Source organism: Oncorhynchus nerka, linkage group LG14, assembly GCF_034236695.1.
Source record: "Oncorhynchus nerka isolate Pitt River linkage group LG14, Oner_Uvic_2.0, whole genome shotgun sequence".
Classification (NCBI taxonomy): Eukaryota; Metazoa; Chordata; class Actinopteri; order Salmoniformes; family Salmonidae; genus Oncorhynchus; species Oncorhynchus nerka.
The window spans coordinates 101,529,554-101,554,985 of NC_088409.1; the positions used below are offsets into that span (position 1 = coordinate 101,529,554).

General features: G+C 40.7%; 1 protein-coding gene across 1 annotated transcript in view; it reads right to left on the bottom strand.

The window, feature by feature from the left end:
- The window catches only part of cdon (cell adhesion associated, oncogene regulated), a 195,967-nt gene that overhangs the window by 93,930 nt on the left and 76,605 nt on the right, over positions 1-25,432 (bottom strand). The window contains 1 exon segment of the mRNA XM_065000648.1: positions 6,998-7,187. Within this exon segment, the coding sequence (XP_064856720.1) occupies positions 6,998-7,061 (64 nt within the window). The 5' untranslated portion in view covers positions 7,062-7,187.

A 25,432-nucleotide genomic window follows, 5' to 3' on the forward strand; every position in this document is an offset into this window, starting at 1 on the left:
ACTAGTGTAAAGTATAGAGGCAGATCCAGATTACAGATACTAGTGTAAAGTATAGAGGCAGATCCAGTTTACAGATACTAGTGTAAAGTATAGAGGCAGATCCAGATTACAGATACTAGTGTAAAGTATAGAGGCAGATCCAGATTACAGATACTAGTGTAAAGTATAGAGGCAGATCCAGATTACAGATACTAGTGTAAAGTAAAGAGGCAGATCCAGATTACAGATACTAGTGTAAAGTATAGAGGCAGATCCAGATTACAGATACTAGTGTAAAGTATAGAGGCAGATCCAGATTACAGATACTAGTGTAAAGTAAAGAGGCAGATCCAGATTACAGATACTAGTGTAAAGTAAAGAGGCAGATCCAGATTACAGATACTAGTGTAAAGTATAGAGGCAGATCCAGATTACAGATACTAGTGTAAAGTATAGAGGCAGATCCAGATTACAGATACTAGTGTAAAGTATAGAGGCAGATCCAGATTACAATATCTCTTGAAAAGATAGCGGGTTGCAAGCCTCCCCCTTTTTCCTCCAATCATAACGATGGTCATTATGGCCAAACAGTTCTAATTTTGTTTCATCAGACCAGAGGACATTTCTCCAAAAAGTACAATCTTTGTCCCCATGTGCAGTTGCAAACTGTAGTCTGGCTTTTTGATGGCGGTTTTAGAGCAGTGGCTTCTTCCTTGCCGAGCGGCATTTCAGGTTATGTTGATATAGGACTCGTTTTACTGTGGATATATATACTGTACTTGTTTCCTCCAGCATCTTCACAAGGTCCTTTGCTGTTGTTCTGGGATTGATTTGCACTTTTGCACCAAAGTACGCTTTTCTCTAGGAGACAGAACGAGTCTCCTTCCTGAGCGGTATGATGGCTGCGTGGTCCCATGGTGTTTATACTTATTTTACTATTATTTGTACAGATGAACGTGGTACCTTCAGGCATTTGGAAATTGCTCCCAAGGGTGAACCAGACTTGTGGAGGTCTACAGTTGTTTTTCTGAGGTCTTGGTTGGTTTATTTTGATTTTCACATGATGTCAAGTGGCACTGAGTTTGAAGGTAGGCCTTGAAATACATCCACAGGTACACCTCCAATTGACTCAAACTATGTCAATTAGCCTATCAGAAGCTTCTAAAGCCATGACAACATTTTCTGGAATTTTCCAAGCTGATTAAAGGCACAGTCAACTTAGTGTATGTAAACTTCTGACCCACTGGAATTGTGATACAGTGAAATTATAAGTGAAATAATCTGTCTGTAAAAAATTGCTGGAAAAATTACTTAGTAGATGTCCTAACCGACGTGCCAAAATTATAGTTTGTTAACAAGAAAATTGAGTTGTTGAAAAACGAGTTTTAACGACCTAAGTTCATGTAAACTTCCGACTTGAACTGTATCTATATATAGTTTTGTAATTATTTTGTATTTGTTTTATCCGGAATCGGAAAAACACTCCAAACAGCCTACCAGACCGGAGCGTCTGCATGGTCCTAAAGCACCCCGTCGCCCTGTTTTCTATCTCATTCCAGTGATAAAACTGTGGGGTTGACAGTGGATGTTGCGCCCCTGCATGGTAGTGCGTTGATTAGAGAGGGACATGGTGTAAAACCGGGATCATTCTGATCACGATATCTGTTGTCTGTTGTCGTCTGTAGCTTGTAGAAGAAACGGCAGCGATAGAAAACTGTTCGCTGCTCTGGCCCCCCAATGGTGGAACAAACTCCCTCACGACGCCAGGACAGCGGAGTCAATCACCACCTTCCGGAGACACCTGAAACCCCACCTCTTTAAGGAATACCTAGGATAGGATAAAGTAATCCCTCTCACCCCCCCTCCCCCTGAAAAGATTTAGATGCACTACTGTTCCACTGGAGGTCATAAGGTGAATGCACCAATTTGTAAGTCGCTCTGGATAAGAGCGTCTGCTAAATGACTTAAATGTAAATGTCTTCTGGAGGCAGTGTGGGAGACATCTACACCACACCCCCTCTGTGGTACAGTGTAAAAACAACGGCTCTCCCACACCACATTTCCTTGTAAGAATTACCTTAATATCAGTAGACACAGCATGTTTGCTCTGTTAGCCAAATAAAATAAATAAAAATAAAGGCTTTTAATAAATCCACATGTGAGTGAATCACTGCCTTAACACTATGTTTAATATGGTTTAGACGAGAAGCTCCTGGTTTAGGATCTCCTGGTTTAGGATCTCCTGGTTTAGAAGCTCCCGGTTTAGAAGCTCCCGGTTTAGAAGCTCCCGGTTTAGAAGCTCCCGGTTTAGAATCTCTCGGTTTAGAAGCTCCCGGTTTAGAAGCTCCCGGTTTAGAAGCTCCCGGTTTAGAATCTCTCGGTTTAGAATCTCCCGGTTTAGAAGCTCCCGGTTTAGAAGCTCCCGGTTTAGAATCTCTCGGTTTAGAAGCTCCCGGTTTAGAAGCTCCCGGTTTAGAAGCTCCCGGTTTAGAATCTCCCGGTTTAGAATCTCTCGGTTTAGAAGCTCCCGGTTTAGAAGCTCCCGGTTTAGAAGCTCCCGGTTTAGAAGCTCCCGGTTTAGAATCTCTCGGTTTAGAATCTCCCGGTTTAGAAGCTCCCGGTTTAGAAGCTCCCGGTTTAGAAGCTCCCGGTTTAGAAGCTCCCGTGTATTTGTAATTGCTATCCTTATTTTGTTATTTTTTGTAATTGCTATCCTTATTTTATTTTGTCTACATACTATTTTTACGGGATGCTAGTGGCTGCACACATGAAGCCACATGGCTCTAGCATTGTCCATTGGGGATACAGGTGCTACCAACTTTCAGTTGATGGCATTAGCTAGCACATGGATTTGGTCACACCTGTTTTATCTTTCGGTAAATTCTGTTTTCCCAGGTTTTATTTATTTAACCCGATTTCCAAGTTTTCCTTTTTTTTCCCTTCAGGTTTTCATTCTCAAAATCACACGTTTTCTATTTTAAAAAACTACATACATTGGATGTTGTAAGTCCACAACAATGCTTAAACCACATCAGGGAGACCACTTTTGAGAAATAAAAAAAATACGACATTTGGAGGTTGTAATTGACCTTTAATTCAATGGCAAGAGACCGTTGTGTCTGGCTATTGGTGTTTTTGTACTGTACAATGTACACTGTAGGGTGTACATGCGATTGATACAAATCATCATGATATCATTCTGCCAGGTAGGCCTACTTCACAGTCAACATTGGGAAGGTTTTTGGGGAAATCCTATAGAATTGTACATCCAAACAGTGCATGATGACTGAAATGCAGATCGCAAAGATTCGACCGAAACCAACCAAAATTAATGTCGCACTGCAAAGCAAAAGGGTCTTGAGTTTTGAGCCATGAGAAGGAATGAGGCATTTTCCACAATACCTCCTAGGCTAGGGTAAACAGAAGAGTGGCCACAATACCTCCAAGGCTAGGGTAAACAGAAGAGTGGCCACAATACCTCCAAGGCTAGGGTAAACAGAAGAGTGGCCACAATACCTCCAAGGCTAGGGTAAACAGAAGAGTGGCCACAATACCTCCAAGGCTAGGGTAAACAGAAGAGTGGCCACAATACCTCCAAGGCTAGGGTAAACAGAAGTGGCAACAATACCTCCAAGGCTAGGGTAAACAGAAGAGTGGTCACAATACCTCCAAGGCTAGGGTAAACAGAAGAGTTGCCACAATACCTCCAAGGCTAGGGTAAACAGAAGTGGCCACAATACCTCCAAGGCTAGGGTAAACAGAAGAGTGGCCACAATACCTCCAAGGCTAGGGTAAACAGAAGATTGGCCACAATACCTCCAAGGCTAGGGTAAACAGAAGAGTGGCAACAATACCTCCAAGGCTAGGGTAAACAGAAGAGTTGCCACAATACCTCCAAGGCTAGGGTAAACAGAAGAGTTGCCACAATACCTCCAAGGCTAGGGTAAACAGAAGAGTGGTCACAATACCTCCAAGGCTAGGGTAAACAGAAGTGGCCACAATACCTCCAAGGCTAGGGTAAACAGAAGTGGCCACAATACCTCCAAGGCTAGGGTAAACAGAAGAGTGGCCACAATACCTCCAAGGCTAGGGTAAACAGAAGAGTGGCCACAATACCTCCAAGGCTAGGGTAAACAGAAGAGTGGCAACAATACCTCCAAGGCTAGGGTAAACAGAAGAGTGGTCACAATACCTCCAAGGCTAGGGTAAACAGAAGAGTGGCAACAATACCTCCAAGGCTAGGGTAAACAGAAGTGGCAACAATACCTCCAAGGCTAGGGTAAACAGAAGACATTACCACATATCTCTATCTAGTGGCCACAATACCTCCAAGGCTAGGGTAAACAGAAGAGTGGCCACAATACCTCCAAGGCTAGGGTAAACAGAAGAGTGGCCACAATACCTCCAAGGCTAGGGTAAACAGAAGAGTGGCCACAATACCTCCAAGGCTAGGGTAAACAGAAGAGTGGCCACAATACCTCCAAGGCTAGGGTAAACAGAAGAGTGGTCACAATACCTCCAAGGCTAGGGTAAACAGAAGAGTTGCCACAATACCTCCAAGGCTAGGGTAAACAGAAGAGTGGCCACAATACCTCCAAGGCTAGGGTAAACAGAAGAGTGGCCACAATACCTCCAAGGCTAGGGTAAACAGAATAGTTGCCACAATACCTCCAAGGCTAGGGTAAACAGAAGAGTGGCAACAATACCTCCAAGGCTAGGGTAAACAGAAGAGTGGCCACAATACCTCCAAGGCTAGGGTAAACAGAAGAGTGGACACAATACCTCCTAGGCTAGGGTAAACAGAAGAGTGGCCACAATACCTCCAAGGCTAGGGTAAACAGAAGAGTTGCCACAATACCTCCAAGACTAGGGTAAACAGAAGAGTTGCCACAATACCTCCAAGGCTAGGGTAAACAGAAGAGTGGCAACAATACCTCCAAGGCTAGGGTAAACAGAAGAGTGGCCACAATACCTCCTAGGCTAGGGTAAAGAGAAGATTGGCCACAATACCTCCAAGGCTAGGGTAAACAGAAGAGTGGCAACAATACCTCCAAGGCTAGGGTAAACAGAAGAGTGGCAACAATACCTCCAAGGCTAGGGTAAACAGAAGAGTGGCCACAATACCTCCAAGGCTAGGGTAAACAGAAGTGGCAACAATACCTCCAAGGCTAGGGTAAACAGAAGAGATGCCACAATACCTCCAAGGCTAGGGTAAACAGAAGAGTGGCCACAATACCTCCTAGGCTAAGGTAAACAGAAGAGATGCCACGATACCTCCAAGGCTAGGGTAAACAGAAGAGTGGCCACAATATGCAAATCTGATGTTGAAGATAGATAGATCTCACTATACATATGTTAGCTACCTAGCTAGCTACAGGGCCTTGCAAAAGTATTCACCCCCTTGGCGTTTTTCCTATTTTGTTGCCTTACAACCTGTAATTTAAAAATATTTGGATTTAATGTAATTGACATACACAAAATAGTCAAAATTGGTGAAGTGAAATGAAAAAAAATTACTTATAAAAATTAGGGGGAACCCCCCCCCAGAAAAATGGTGTGTGATTTAACCCCTTTGCTTTGAAGCTACTAAATGGATCTGGCGCAACCAATTACCTTCAGAAGTCACATAATTAGTTAAATAAAGTCCACCTGTGTGCAATCTAAGTGTCACATGATCTGACACATGATCTCAGTAAATATACACCTGTTCTGAATGGCCACAGAGTCTGCAACCACCCTAAGCAAGGGGGCCCACCAAGAAAGTGGCACTATGAAGACCAAGGAGCTCTCCAAACAGGTCAGGGACAAAGTTGTGGAGAAGTACACATCAGGGTTGGGTTATAAAATAATATCTGAAACTTTGAACATTCCACGGAGCACCATTAAATCCATTATTAAAAAATGGAAAGAATACGGCACCACAACAAACCTGCCAAGAATGGGCCGCCCAACAAAACTCATGGACCAGGCAAGGAGGTCATTAATCAGAGAGGCAACAAAGAGCCCAAAGATAACCCTGAAGGAGCTGCAAAGCTCCACAGCGAAGATTGGAGTATCTGTCCATAGGACCACTTTAAGCCGTACACTCCACAGAGCTTTACGGAAGAGTGGCCAGAAACAAATAAGCGAACACGTTTGGTGTTCACCTAAAGGCATATGTGGGAGACTCCCCAAACATATGGAAGAAGGTACTCTGGTTAGATGAGACTAAAATTGAGCTGTTTGGTCATCAAGGAAAATGCTATGTCTGGCACAAACCCAACACCTCTCATCACCCCAACACCTCTCATTGGCAGGTACTGGGAAACTGGTCAGAATTGAAGAAATTATGGATGGTGCTAAATACAGGGAAATTCTTGAGGGAAACCTGTTTCAGTCTTCCAGAGACGGAGGTTCACCTTCCAGCAGGACAATGACCCTAGGCATACTGCTAAAGCAACACTCGTGGTTTAAGGGGAAACATGTAAATGTCTTGGAATGGCCTAGTCAAAGCCCAGACCTTAATCCAATTGAGAATCTGTGGTATGACTTAAATATTGCTGCACACCAGCAGAACCCATCCAACTTGAAGGAGCTGGAGCAGTTTAGCCTTGAAGAATGGGCAAAAATCCCAGTGTCTAGATGTGCCAAGCTTATAGAGACATACCCCAAGAGACTTGCAGCTGTAATTGCTGCAGAAGGTGGCTCTACAAGCATTGACTTTGAGGGCGTGAATAGTTATGCACACTGAAGTTTTCCGTTTTGTCTTGTTTATTTCACAATAAAAAATATTTTGCATCTTCTAAGTGGTAGGCATGTTGTGTAAATCAAATGATACATAGTTTAATTCCAGGTTGTAAGGCAACAAAATATGAAAAATGCCAAAGGGGGGGTGAATACTTTCGCAAGACACTATACCACTAGAGCACTCATTCCTAAATCAATACACTTTTGATAATTTCTTGAAGTACAAAACACTTTAAAAGCAGAGGAATAAAGCCTTGACTTAATGAAGGTTGACTGTATTATCAGTACTTACCACAGAGTAGGAGCGCTTGGCTGAGACAAAGCACAGTGCAGAGAACCCTCAGACCACCAGCCATAGTGACCACTCAGCCCTGCTGATCGCCTGCCACCCAGCACCCACACCAAAACACACACACACACACAACAACAACACACACACACACCCGACACACACACACAGACCTGACGTCTGGTCAGCACACCTGCAACACACAGAGATAGACAGACAACAGAACAACATTAGAACAGGAACACAACATTATTCAACCGAGAGGCTTGGGGTTTAGGGCTAGATACAGACATCACCACATATCTCTCTCTCTCTCTAGGTACAGACATCACCACATATCTCTATCTAGGTACAGACATCACCACATATCTCTCTCTCTCTCTAGGTACAGACATCACCACATATCTCTCTCTCTAGGTACAGACATCACCACATATCTCTCTCTCTCTCTAGGTACAGACATCACCACATATCTCTCTCTCTATCTCTAGGTACAGACATCACCACATATCTCTCTCTCTCTCTAGGTACAGACATCACCACATATCTCTCTCTAGGTACAGACATCACCACATATCTCTCTCTAGGTACAGACATCACCACATATCTCTCTCTCTATCTCTAGGTACAGACATCACCACATATCTCTCTCTAGATACAGACATCACCACATATCTCTCTCTAGATACAGACATTACCACATATCTCTCTCTAGATACAGACATTACCACATATCTCTCTCTAGATACAGACATTACCACATTTCTCTCTCTAGATACAGACATTACCACATATCTCTCTCTAGATACAGACATTACCACATATCTCTCTCTAGATACAGACATTACCACATATCTCTATCTAGATACAGACATCACCACATATCTCTCTCTAGATACAGACATTACCACATATCTCTCTCTATCTAGATACAGACATCACCACATATCTCTATCTAGATACAGACATCACCACATATCTCTCTCTCTAGATACAGACATCACCACATATCTCTCTCTCTATCTAGATACAGACATCACCACATATCTCTCTCTCTATCTAGATACAGACATTACCACATATCTCTCTCTAGATACAGACATTACCACATATCTCTCTCTCTCTAGGTACAGACATTACCACATATCTCTATCTAGATACAGACATCACCACATATCTCTATCTAGATACAGACATCACCACATATCTCTCTCTAGATACAGACATTACCACATATCTCTCTCTCTCTAGGTACAGACATTACCACATATCTCTATCTAGATACAGACATCACCACATATCTCTATCTAGATACAGACATCACCACATATCTCTCTCTAGATACAGACATCACCACATATCTCTATCTAGATACAGACATCACCACATATCTCTATCTAGATACAGACATCACCACATATCTCTCTCTAGATACAGACATCATCACCACATACAGACATCATCTCTCTAGGTACAGACATCACCACATATCTCTCTCTAGGTACAGACATTACCACATATCTCTCTCTAGATACAGACATCACCACATATCTCTCTCTAGATACAGACATTACCACATATCTCTCTCTAGATACAGACATCACCACATATCTCTATCTAGATACAGACATCACCACATATCTCTCTCTAGATACAGACATCACCACATATCTCTATCTAGATACAGACATCACCACATATCTCTCTCTCTATCTAGGTACAGACATCACCACATATCTCTCTCTAGATACAGACATCACCACATATCTCTATCTAGGTACAGACATCCCCACATATCTCTATCTAGGTACAGACATCCATATCTCTATCTAGATACAGACATCACATATCTAGATACAGACATCACCACATATCTCTCTCTAGATACAGACATCACCACATATCTCTATCTAGGTACAGACATCACCACATATCTCTATCTAGATACAGACATCACCACATATCTCTCTCTAGATACAGACATCACCACATATCTCTCTCTCTCTCTCTAGGTACAGACATCACCACATATCTCTAGATCTCTCTCTCTAGGTACAGACATCACCATCTCTCTCATACAGACATCTCTCTCTCTAGGTACAGACATCACCACATATCTCTCTCTCTCTATCTCTCTAGGTACAGACATCACCACATATCTCTCTCTAGGTACAGACATCACCACATATCTCTCTACAGACTCTCTCTCTCTAGGTACAGACATCACACATATCTCTCTCTCTACAGACATCTCTCTATCTAGGTACAGACATCACCACATATCTCTCTCTAGATACAGACATCACCCATATCTCTATCAGGTACAGACATCTCTCTCTCTCTCTAGGTACAGACATCACCACATATCTCTCTCTAGGTACAGACATCACCACATATCTCTCTCTCTAGGTACAGACATCACCACATATCTCTCTCTAGGTACAGACATCACCACATATCTCTCTCTCTATACAGACATCACCACTCTCTCTCTCTCTACAGGTACAGGTACAGACATCACCACATATCTCTCTCTAGGTACAGACATCTCTCTCTCTACAGACATCACCACATATCTCTCTCTAGATACAGACATCACCACATATCTCTCTCTCTCTAGATACAGACATCACCACATATCTCTCTCTCTCTCTCTAGGTACAGACTCTCTCTCTAGGTACAGACATCACCACATATCTCTCTCTAGATACAGACATCACCACTCTCTCTCTAGGACATACAGACATCACCACATCTCTCTCTCTCTAGGTACAGACATCACCACATATCTCTCTCTAGGTACAGACATCACCACATATCTCTCTCTCTAGGTACAGACATCTCTCTCTCTCTCTAGGTACAGACATCACCACATATCTCTCTCTCTAGATACAGACATCACCACATATCTCTCTACAGACATTACCACATATCTCTCTAGGATACATCACCATATCTCTCTTCTCTAGGTACAGACATCATATCTCTCTAGATACAGACATTACCATATCTCTCTCTAGATACAGACATCACCACATATCTCTCTCTCTCTCTAGATACAGACATCACCACATATCTCTCTCTAGGTACAGACATCACCACATATATCTCTCTAGATACAGACATCACCACATATCTCTCTCTAGATACAGACATACCACATATCTCTCTCTCTAGGTACAGACATCACCACATATCTCTATCTAGATACAGACATCACCACATATCTCTATCTAGATACAGACATCACCACATATCTCTCTCTAGATACAGACATCACCACATCTCTCTCTATCTCTATCTAGATACAGACATCACCACATATCTCTCTCTAGATACAGACATCACCACATATCTCTCTCTCTAGATACAGACATTACCACATATCTCTCTCTAGATACAGACATTACCACATATCTCTATCTAGATACAGACATCACCACATATCTCTCTAGATACAGACATCACCACATATCTCTCATCACCCATATCTCTCTCTCTCTCTAGATACAGACATCACCACATATCTCTCTCTCTACAGACATCACCACATATCTCTCTATCTAGATACAGACATCACCACATATCTCTAGATACAGACATCACCACTCTCTCTAGATACAGACATCACCACATATCTCTATCTAGATACAGACATCACAGACACATATCTCTCTCTAGATACAGACATCACCACATATCTCTCTAGATACAGACATCACCACATATCTCTATCTAGATACAGACATCACCACATATCTCTCTAGATACAGACATCACCACATATCTCATCTCTCTCTAGATACAGACATCACCACATATCTCTATCTAGATACAGACATCACCACATATCTCTCTCTCTAGATACAGACATCACCACATATCTCTCTCTAGATACAGACATCACCACATATCTCTATCTAGATACAGACATCACCACATATCTCTATCTAGATATCTCTCTCTAGATACAGACATCACCACATATCTCTATCTAGATACAGACATCACCACATATCTCTCTCTAGTACAGACATCACCACATATCTCATCTAGATACAGACATTACCACATATCTCTCTCTATCTATACAGACATCACCACATATCTCTCTAGATACAGACATCACCACATATCTCTCTCTAGATACAGACATCACCACATATCTCTATCTAGATACAGACATCACCACATATCTCTCTCTCTCTAGGTACAGACATTACCACATATCTCTATCTAGATACAGACATCACCACATATCTCTCTCTAGATACAGACATCATATCTCTATCTAGATACAGACATTACCACATCTCTCTCTAGATACAGACATCACCACATATCTCTATCTAGATACAGACATTACCACATATCTCTATCTAGATACAGACATCACCACATATCTCTATCTAGATACAGACATCACCACATATCTCTATCTAGATACAGACATCACCACATATCTCTCTAGATACAGACATCACCACATATCTCTATCTAGATACAGACATTACCACATATCTCTCTCTAGATACAGACATACAGACACCACATATCTCTATCTAGATACAGACATCACCACATATCTCTATCTAGATACAGACATCACCACATATCTCTCTCTAGATACAGACATCACCACATATCTCTCTCTAGGTACAGACATTACCACATATCTCTATCTATCTCTAGATACAGACATCACCATCTCATATCTCTCTCTAGATACAGACATCACCACATATCTCTCTCTCTAGATACAGACATTACCACATACTAGATACAGACACCACATATCTCTATCTAGGTACAGACATCACCACATATCTCTATCTAGATACAGACATCACCACATATCTCTCTCTCTATCTAGGTACAGACATCACCACATATCTCTATCTAGATACAGACATCACCACATATCTCTCTCTAGGTACAGACATTACCACATATCTCTCTCTCTCTCTAGGTACAGACATCACCACATATCTCTATCTAGATACAGACATCACCACATATCTCTCTCTAGATACAGACATTACCACATATCTCTCTAGATACAGACATTACCACATATATCTCTCTCTAGATACAGACATTACCACATATCTCTCTCTAGATACAGACATTCCATACATATCTCTATCTAGATACAGACATCACATACATCTATACAGACATCTCTCTAGATACAGACATCACCACATATCTCTCTATCTAGATACAGACATCACCACATATACAGACATCACCACTCTCTCTCTCTCTAGGTACAGACATTACCACATATCTCTCTCTAGGTACAGACATCACCACATATCTCTCTCATACAGACATCACATATCTCTCTCTAGATACAGACATCACCACATACATATCTCTCTCTAGGATACAGACATCACCACATATCTCTCTCTCTAGGTACAGACATCACCACATATCTCTACAGACATCTCTCTCTAGGTACAGACATCACCACATATCTCTCTCTAGATACAGACATCACCACATATCTCTCTCTCTCTAGGTACAGACATCACCACATATCTCTCTAGATACAGACATCACCACATATCTCTCTCTCTCTAGGTACAGACATCACCACATATCTCTCTCTCTCTCTAGGTACAGACATACCACATATCTCTCTCTCTCTCTAGATACAGACATCACCACATATCTCTCTCTCTACAGACATCACCACATATCTCTCTAGGTACAGACATCACCACATATCTCTCTCTAGGTACAGACATCACCACATATCTCTCTCTCTCTCTAGATACAGACATCACCACATATCTCTCTCTCTCTCTCTAGGTACAGACATCACCACATATCTCTATCTAGATACAGACATCACCACATATCTCTCTAGATACAGACATCATATCTCTCTAGGTACAGACATCACCACATATCTCTCTAGATACAGACATCACCACATATCTCTCTCTAGATACAGACATCACCACATATCTCTATCTAGATACAGACATCACCACATATCTCTATCTAGATACAGACATCACCACATATATCTCTCTCTAGGTACAGACATACATTATCATATCTCTCTCTAGATACAGACATCACCACATATCTCTCTCTAGATACAGACATCACCACATATCTCTCTCTAGATACAGACATCACCACATATCTCTCTCTCTCTAGATACAGACATCACCACATATCTCTATCTAGATACAGACATCACCACATACAGACATCACCACATATCTCTCTCTAGGTACAGACATAGGTACAGACCACACATATCTCTCTCTATCTAGGTACAGACATCACCACATATCTCTATCTAGATACAGACATCACCACATATCTCTATCTAGATACAGACATCACCACATATCTCTATCTAGATACAGACATCACCACATATCTCTCTCTAGATCATCTCTCTCTCTAGGTACAGACATCACATATCTCTCTCTATCTCATATCTAGATACAGACATCACCACATATCTCTATCTAGATACAGACATCACCACATATCTCTCTAGATACAGACATCACCACATATCTCTCTCTAGGTACAGACATCACCACATATCTCTATCTAGATACAGACATCACCACATATCTCTCTCTATCTAGATACAGACATCACCACATATCTCTATCTAGATACAGACATCACCACATATCTCTCTCTATCTCTATCTAGATACAGACATCACCACATATCTCTATCTAGATACAGACATCACCACATATCTCTCTCTCTCTCTAGGTACAGACATCACCACATATCTCTATCTAGATACAGACATCACCACATATCTCTATCTAGATACAGACATCACCACATATCTCTCTCTAGATACAGACATCACCACATATCTCTCTCTAGATACAGACATTACCACATATCTCTATCTAGATACAGACATCACCACATATCTCTCTCTAGATACAGACATCACCACATATCTCTCTCTCTAGGTACAGACATCACCACATATCTCTATCTAGATACAGACATTACCACATATCTCTCTAGATCTAGGTACAGACATCACCACATATACAGACATCACCACATATCTCTATCTAGATACAGACATCACCACATATCTCTCTCTAGATACAGACATTACACATATATCTCTCTAGGTACAGACATCATATCTAGGTACAGACATCACCACATATCTCTCTCTAGATACAGACATCACCACATATCTCTCTCTAGATACAGACATCACCACATATCTCTCTCTAGATACAGACATTCATATCTCTCTCTAGATACAGACATTATATCTCTCTCTAGATACAGACATCACCACATATCTCTCTCTAGATACAGACATTACCACATATCTCTATCTAGATACAGACATCACCACATATTCTCTCTAGATACAGACATCATCACCACATATCTCCTCTCTCTCTATCTAGATACAGACATCACCACATATCTCTATCTAGATACAGACATCACCACATACATATCTCTCTCTATCTAGATACAGACATCACCACATATCTCTCTCTAGATACAGACATCACCACATATCTCTCTACAGACATACCACATATCTCTATCTAGATACAGACATCACCACATATCTCTATCTAGATACAGACATCACCACATATCTCTCTCTAGATACAGACATCACCACATATCTCTCTCTCTCTAGATACAGACATACCACATATCTCTATCTAGATACAGACATCACCACATATCTCTATCTCTCTCTAGATACAGACATCACCACATATCTCTATCTAGATACAGACATCACCACATATCTCTATCTAGATACAGACATCACCACATATCTCTCTCTAGATACAGACATCACCACATATCTCTCTCTAGATACAGACATCATATCTCATCATATCTCTCTCTAGATACAGACATCACCACATATCTCTCTCTAGATACAGACATCACCACATATCTCTATCTAGATACAGACATCACCACATATCTCTATCTAGATACAGACATCACCACATATCTCTATCTAGATACAGACATCACCACATATCTCTCTCTAGATACAGACATCATATCTCTATCATATCTCTCTCTAGATACAGACATCACCACATATCTCTCTCTAGATACAGACATCACCACATATCTCTATCTAGGTACAGACATCACCACATATCTCTATCTAGATACAGACATCACCACATATCTCTAGATACAGACATCACCACATATCTCTATCTAGATACAGACATCACTAGGTACAGACATATCTCTCTCTAGATACAGACATCACCACATATCTCTCTCTAGGTACAGACATCACCACATATCTCTCTCTAGGTACAGACATCACCACATATCTCTCTAGGTACAGACATCACCACATATCTCTCTAGGTACAGACATCACCACATATCTCTATCTAGGTACAGACATCACCACATATCTCTATCTAGATACAGACATCACCACATATCTCTCTCTCTCTAGGTACAGACATCACCACATATCTCTCTCTCTCTCTAGATACAGACATCACCACATATCTCTCTCTAGATACAGACATTACCAGACATATCTCTATCTAGATACAGACATCACCACATATCTCTCTCTAGATACAGACATCACCACATATCTCTCTCTAGATACAGACATCACCACATATCTCTCTCTCTCTAGGTACAGACATCACCACATCTATACAGACATCTCTCTCTCTCTAGGTACAGACATCACCACATATCTCTATCTAGGTACAGACATCACCACATATCTCTCTCTCTCTCTAGGTACAGACATCACCACATATCTCTCTCTAGATACAGACATCACACACATATTCTCTCTCTCTCTCTAGGTACAGACATCACCACATATCTCTCTAGATACAGACATCATATCTCTCTAGGTACAGACATCACCACATATCTCTCACCACATATCTCTCTAGGTACAGACATCACCACATATCTAGATACAGACATCACCACATATCTCTCTCTCTAGGTACAGACATCACCACATATCTCTCTCTCTCTCTCTAGGTACAGACATCACCACATATCTCTCTCTAGGTACAGACATCACCACATATCTCTCTCTCTCTCTAGGTACAGACATCACCACATATCTCTATCTACAGACATCACCACATATCTCTCTCTAGGTACAGACATCACCACATATCTCTATCTAGATACAGACATCATCTCTAGATACAGACATTACCACATATCTCTCTCTAGATACAGACATATCACCACATATCTCTCTCTAGGTACAGACATCACCACTCTCTCTAGATACAGACATCACCACATATCTCTCTCTAGATACAGACATCACCACATATCTCTCTCTCTCTAGGTACAGACATCACCACTAGATACAGACATCACCACATATCTCTATCTAGATACAGACATACAGACACCACATATCTCTCTCTCTCTAGATACAGACATCACCACATATCTCTATCTAGATACAGACATCATATCTCTCTCTAGATACAGACATCACCACATATCTCTCTCTAGATACAGACATCACCACATATCTCTCTCTAGGTACAGACATCACCACTCTCTCTCTCTCTAGGTACAGACATTACCACATATCTCTATCTAGATACAGACATCACCACATATCTCTCTCTAGATACAGACATTACCACATATCTCTCTCATCACCACATATCTCTCTCTAGATACAGACATCACCACATATCTCTCTCTAGGTACAGACATCACCACATATCTCTCTCTCTATCTAGATACAGACATCACCACATATCTACAGACATCACCACATATCTCTAGGTACAGACATCACCACATATCTCTCTCTAGGTACAGACATCACCACATATCTCTCTCTCTAGATACAGACATCACCACATATCTCTCTCTCTCTCTAGGTACAGACATTACCACATATCTCTATCTAGATACAGACATCACCACATATCTCTATCTAGATACAGACATCACACACATATCTCTCTCTAGATACAGACATCACCACATATCTCTATCTAGATACAGACATCACCACATATCTCTCTCTAGGTACAGACATCATATCTCTCTAGGTACAGACATCACCACATATCTCTATCTAGATACAGACATCACCACATATCTCTATCTAGATACAGACATCACCACATATCTCTCTCTCTAGATACAGACATCACCACATATCTCTCTCTAGGTACAGACATCACCACATATCTCTCTCTAGATACAGACATCTATCTCTCTCTAGATACAGACATCACCACATATCTCTCTCTAGATACAGACATCACCACATATCTCTCTCTAGGTACAGACATCACCACATATCTCTATCTAGGTACAGACATTACCACATATCTCTATCTAGATACAGACATCACCACATATCTCTATCTAGATACAGACATCACCACATATCTCTATCTAGATACAGACATCACCACATATCTCTCTCTCTAGATACAGACATCACCACATATCTCTATCTACAGACATCACCACATCTCTCTCTCTCTCTCTAGGTACAGATCACCACATACAGATACAGACATCACCACATATCTCTCTCTAGATACAGACATCACCACATATCTCTCTCTAGATACAGACATCACCACATATCTCTATCTAGATACAGACATCACCACATATCTCTCTCTCTAGATACAGACATCACCACATATCTCTCTCTATCTAGATACAGACATCACAGACATCACCACATATCTCTCTCTAGATACAGACATCAGACATTACCACATATCTCTATCTAGATACAGACATCACCACATATCTCTCTCTAGATACAGACATCACCACATATCTCTCTACAGACATCACCACATAGATACAGACATCACCACATATCTCTCTCTAGATACAGACATTACCACATATCTCTCTCTAGATACAGACATCACCACATATCTCTCTCTAGATACAGACATCACCACATATCTCTCTCTAGATACAGACATCACCACATATCTCTCTCTATCTAGATACAGACATCACCACATATCTCTATCTAGATACAGACATCACCACATATCTCTATCTAGATACAGACATCACCACATATCTCTCTCTAGTACAGACATCACCACATATCTCTCTCTCTCTAGGTACAGACATTACCACATATCTCTATCTAGATACAGACATCACCACATATCTCTATCTAGATACAGACATCACCACATATCTCTCTCTAGATACAGACATCACCACATATCTCTCTCTAGGTACAGACATCACCACATATCTCTATCTAGGTACAGACATTACCACATATCTCTATCTAGATACAGACATCACCACATATCTCTCTCTAGATACAGACATCACCATCATATCTCTATCTAGATACAGACATCACCACATATCTCTATCTAGATACAGACATCACCACATATCTCTCTCTAGATACAGACATCACCACATATCTCTCTCTAGATACAGACATCACCACATATCTCTCTCTATACAGACATCTCTCTCTAGATACAGACATCACCACATATCTCTCTCTATCTAGGTACAGACATCACCACATATCTCTATCTAGATACAGACATCACCACATACAGACATCACCACATATCTCTCTCTAGATACAGACATCACCATATCATATCTCTCTCTAGATACAGACATACAGACATCACCACATATCTCTCTCTAGATACAGACATTACCACATATCTCTATCTAGATACAGACATTACCACATATCTCTCTCTAGATCACCACATATCTCTCTCTAGATACAGACATCACCACATATCTCTATCTAGATACAGACATCACCACATATCTCTCTATCTAGATACAGACATCACCACATATCTCTCTCTCTCTAGATACAGACATCACCCATCTCTCTCTATATCACCACATATCTCTATCTAGGTACAGACATCACCACATATCTCTCTCTCTCTAGGTACAGACATCACCACATATCTCTCTCTCTCTCTCTAGGTACAGACATCACAGACCACATACAGACATCTCTCTCTAGATACAGACATCACCACATATCTCTCTCTAGATACAGACATTACCACATATCTCTCTCTAGATACAGACATCACCACATATCTCTATCTAGATACAGACATCACCACATATCTCTATCTAGATACAGACATCACCACATATCTCTCTCTAGATACAGACATCACATATCTCTCTCTCTCTAGTACAGACATCACCACATATCTCTATCTAGATACAGACATCACACATATCTCTCTATCTAGATACAGACATCACCACATATCTCTATCTAGATACAGACATCACCACATATCTCTCTAGATACAGACATTACCACATATCTCTCTCTCTCTAGGTACTAGATACAGACATCACCACATATCTCTATCTAGGATACAGACATCACCACATATCTCTATCTAGATACAGACATCACCACATATCTCTATCTAGATACAGACATCACCACATATCTCTCTCTCATCATATCTCTATCTAGGTACAGACATTACCACATATCTCTCTATCTAGATACAGTACAGACATCACCACATATCTCTATCTAGGTACAGACATCACCACATATCTCTATCTAGATACAGACATCATATCTCTCTAGATACAGACATCACCACATATCTCTCTCTAGATACAGACATCACCACATATCTCTCTCTAGGTACAGACATCACCACATATCTCTCTATCTAGGTACAGACATCACCACATATCTCTATCTAGATACAGACATCACCACATATCTCTCTCTCTCTAGGATACAGACATCACCACATATCTCTCTCTCTAGATACAGACATCACCACATATCTCTATCTAGATACAGACATCACCACATATCTCTCTCTCTCTCTCTCTCTACAGACATTACCACATATCTCTATCTAGATACAGACATCACCACATATCTCTCTAGATACAGACATCACCACATATCTCTCTCTCTAGGTACAGACATCACCACATATCTCTAGGTACAGACATCACCACATATCTCTATCTAGGTACAGACATCTCTCTAGATACAGACATCACCACATATCTCTCTAGGTACAGACATCACCACATATCTCTCTCTAGATACAGACATCACCACATATCTCTCTCTCTCTCTCTAGGTACAGACATATCTAGATACAGACATCACCATCTCTATCTAGATACAGACATCACCACATATCTCTCTCTAGATACAGACATTACCACATATCTCTCTCTCTCTAGATACAGACATCACCACATATCTCTCTCTAGATACAGACATCACCACATATCTCTCTCTAGGTACTAGATACAGACATCACCACATATCTCTCTCTCTCTATCTAGATACAGACATCACCACATATCTCTCTCTAGATACAGACATCACCACATCTAGTACAGACATCACCACATATCTCTCTAGATACTAGGATACAGACATCACCACATATCTCTCTCTCTCTAGATACAGACATCACCACATATCTCTCTACAGACATCTCTCTCTAGATACAGACATCACCACATATCTCTCTCTATCTCTATCTAGATACAGACATCACCACATATCTCTATCTAGATACAGACATCACCACATATCTCTAGATACAGACATCATATCTCTATCTAGATACAGACATCACCACATATCTCTATCTAGATACAGACATCACCACATATCTCTAGATCTCTCTCTCTAGGTACAGACATCACCACATATCTCTATCTAGATACAGACATCACCACATATCTCTATCTAGATACAGACATCACCACATATCTCTCTCTAGATACAGACATCACCACATATCTCTCTCTAGGTACAGACATTACCACATATCTCTATCTAGATACAGACATCACCACATATCTCTATCTAGATACAGACATCACCACATATCTCTCTCTAGGTACAGACATCACCACATATCTCTATCTAGGTACAGACATTCACCACATATCTCTATCTAGATACAGACATCACCACATATCTCTATCTAGGTACAGACATCACCACATATCTCTATCTAGATACAGACATCACCACATATCTCTATCTAGGTACAGACATCACACATATCTCTATCTAGATACAGACATCACCACATATCTCTCTCTAGATACAGACATCACCACATATCTCTCTCTAGATACAGACATCACCACATATCTCTCTCTAGGTACAGACATTACCACATATCTCTATCTAGATACAGACATCACCACATATCTCTCTCTCTCTCTAGGTACAGACATAGATACAGACATCACATATCTCTATCTAGATACAGACATCACCACATATCTCTCTCTAGATACAGACATCATATCTCTCTCTAGATACAGACATCACCACATATCTCTCTCTAGATACAGACATCACCACATATCTCTCTCTAGATACAGACATCACCACATATCTCTCTCTACAGATACAGACATCACCACATATCTAGATACAGACATCATATCTCTATCTAGATACAGACATCACCACATATCTCTCTCTAGATACAGACATCACCACATATCTCTCTCTAGATACAGACATCACCACATATCTCTCTCTCTCTCTAGATACAGACATCACCACATATCTCTCTCTAGGTACAGACATCACCACATATCTCTCTCTCTCTCTAGGATACAGACATCACCACATATCTCTATCTAGATACAGACATCACCACATATCTCTCTCTAGATACAGACATCACCACATATCTCTCTCTCTCTCTCTAGATACAGACATCACCACATATCTCTCTCTAGATACAGACATCACCACATATCTCTAGATCTCTCTCTCTAGATACAGACATCACCACATATCTCTATCTAGATACAGACATCACCACATATCTCTATCTAGATACAGACATCACCACATATCTCTCTCTAGATACAGACATCACCACATATCTCTAGATACAGACATCACCACATACAGACATCACCCACATATCTCTATCTCTCTAGATACAGACATTACACATATCTCATCTAGATACAGACATCTCTCTCTAGATACAGACATCACCACATATCTCTATCTCTCTCTCTAGATACAGACATCACCACATATCTCATATCTCTAGATACAGACATCACCACATATCTCTAGGTACAGACATCACCACATATCTCTCTACAGATACAGACATCACCACATATCTCTCTCTATCTAGATACAGACATCACCACATATCTCTCTCTAGATACAGACATCACCACATATCTCTCTATCTAGGTACAGACATCACCACATATCTCTCTCTAGATACAGACATTACCACATATCTCTCTCTAGGTACAGACATCACCACATATCTCTCTCTAGGTACAGACATCACCACATATCTCTATCTAGGTACAGACATCACCACATATCTCTATCTAGATACAGACATCACCACATATCTCTATCTAGATACAGACATCACCACATATATCTCTCTCTAGATACAGACATCACCACATATCTCTCTCTCTATCTAGATACAGACATTACCACATATCTCTCTCTAGTACAGACATCACCACATATCTCTCTCTCTCTATCTAGGTACAGACATTACCACATATCTCTCTCTAGATACAGACATCTCTCTCTAGGTACAGACATCACCACATATCTCTATCTAGGTACAGACATCACCACATATCTCTATCTAGGTACAGACATCACCACATATCTCTATCTAGATACAGACATCACCACATATCTCTCTCTCTAGATACAGACATCACCACATATCTCTCTCTCTCTCTAGATACAGACATCACCACATATCTCTCTCTCTCTCTAGATACAGACATCACCACATATCTCTCTCTAGGTACAGACATCACCACATATCTCTCTCTCTCTCTCTAGGTACAGACATCACCACATATCTCTCTCTAGGTACAGACATCACCACATATCTCTCTCTCTCTCTCTAGATACAGACATCACCACATATCTCTCTCTAGATACAGACATCACCACATATCTCTCTCTAGATACAGACATCACCACATATCTCTCTACAGACTCTCTCTCTAGATACAGACATCACCACATATCTCTCTCTCTAGATACAGACATCACCACATATCTCTATCTCTCTCTCTAGATACAGACATCACCACATATCTCTATCTAGATACAGACATCACCACATATCTCTATCTAGATACAGACATCACCACATATCTCTCTCTAGATACAGACATCACCACATATCTCTATCTAGATACAGACATCACCACATATCTCTATCTCTCTCTAGATACAGACATCACCACATATCTCTCTCTCTAGATACAGACATCACCACATATCTCTATCTCTCTCTAGATACAGACATCACCACATATCTCTCTCTCTATCTCTAGATACAGACATCACCACATATCTCTCTCTCTATCTCTAGATACAGACATCACCACATATCTCTCTCTCTATCTAGATACAGACATTACCACATATCTCTCTCTAGGTACAGACATCACCACATATCTCTCTCTCTATCTCTAGATACAGACATCACCACATATCTCTCTCTCTATCTAGATACAGACATTACCACATATCTCTCTCTAGATACAGACATCACCACATATCTCTCTCTAGGTACAGACATCACCACATATCTCTCTCTAGGTACAGACATCACCACATATCTCTATCTAGGTACAGACATCACCACATATCTCTATCTAGATACAGACATCACCACATATCTCTATCTAGATACAGACATCACCACATATCTCTCTCTCTTGATACAGACATCACCACATATCTCTCTCTCTATCTAGATACAGACATTACCACATATCTCTCTCTAGGTACAGACATCACCACATATCTCTCTCTCTATCTAGGTACAGACATCACCACATATCTCTCTCAGATACAGACATCACCACATATCTCTCTCTAGGTACAGACATCACCACATATCTCTCTCTAGGTACAGACATCACCACATATCTCTATCTAGGTACAGACATCACCACATATCTCTATCTAGATACAGACATCACCACATATCTCTCTCTCTCTAGATACAGACATCACCACATATCTCTACAGACATCATATCTCTCTCTAGATACAGACATCACCACATATCTCTATCTAGATCTCTACAGACATCACCACATATCTCATCACCACATCTCTCTCTAGATACAGACATCACCACATATCTCTATCTCTCTCTAGATACAGACATCACCACATATCTCTAGATACAGACATCTCTCTCTAGATACAGACATCACCACATATCTCTCTCTAGATACAGACATCACCACATATCTCTATCTCTAGATACAGACATCACCACATATCTCTCTCTCTATCTAGATACAGACATTACCACATATCTCTCTCTAGGTACAGACATCACCACATATCTCTCTCTCTATCTAGGTACAGACATTACCACATATCTCTCTCTAGATACAGACATCATACCACATATCTCTCTCTAGGTACAGACATCACCACATATCTCTCTCTAGGTACAGACATCACCACATATCTCTATCTAGGTACAGACATCACCACATATCTCTCTCTAGATACAGACATCACCACATATCTCTACAGACATCTCTATCTAGATACAGACATTACCACATATCTCTCTCTAGGTACAGACATCACCACATATCTCTCTCTATCTAGGTACAGACATTACCACACATTACCACATATCTCTCTCTAGATACAGACATCACCACATATCTCTCTCTATACAGACATCACCACATATCTCTCTCTACAGACATCACCACATATCTCTCTCTAGATACAGACATCACCACATATCTCTATCTAGATACAGACATCACCACATATCTCTATCTAGATACAGACATCACCACATATCACCACATATCTCTCTCTAGATACAGACATCACCACATATCTCTCTCTAGATACAGACATCACCACATATCTCTATCTAGATACAGACATCACCACATATCTCTATCATCACCACATATCTCTCTCTAGATACAGACATCACCACATATCTCTCTCTAGATACAGACATCACCACATATCTCTATCTCTCTCTAGATACAGACATCACCACATATCTCTATCTCTAGATACAGACATCACCACATATCTCTCTCTCTATCTCTAGATACAGACATCACCACATATCTCTCTCTCTATCTAGATACAGACATTACCACATATCTCTCTCTAGGTACAGACATCACCACATATCTCTCTCTCTATCTAGGTACAGACATTACCACATATCTCTCTCTAGATACAGACATCACCACATATCTCTCTCTAGATACAGTACAGACATCACCACATATCTCTCTCTAGGTACAGACATCACCACATATCTCTATCTAGGTACAGACATCACCACATATCTCTATCTAGATACAGACATCA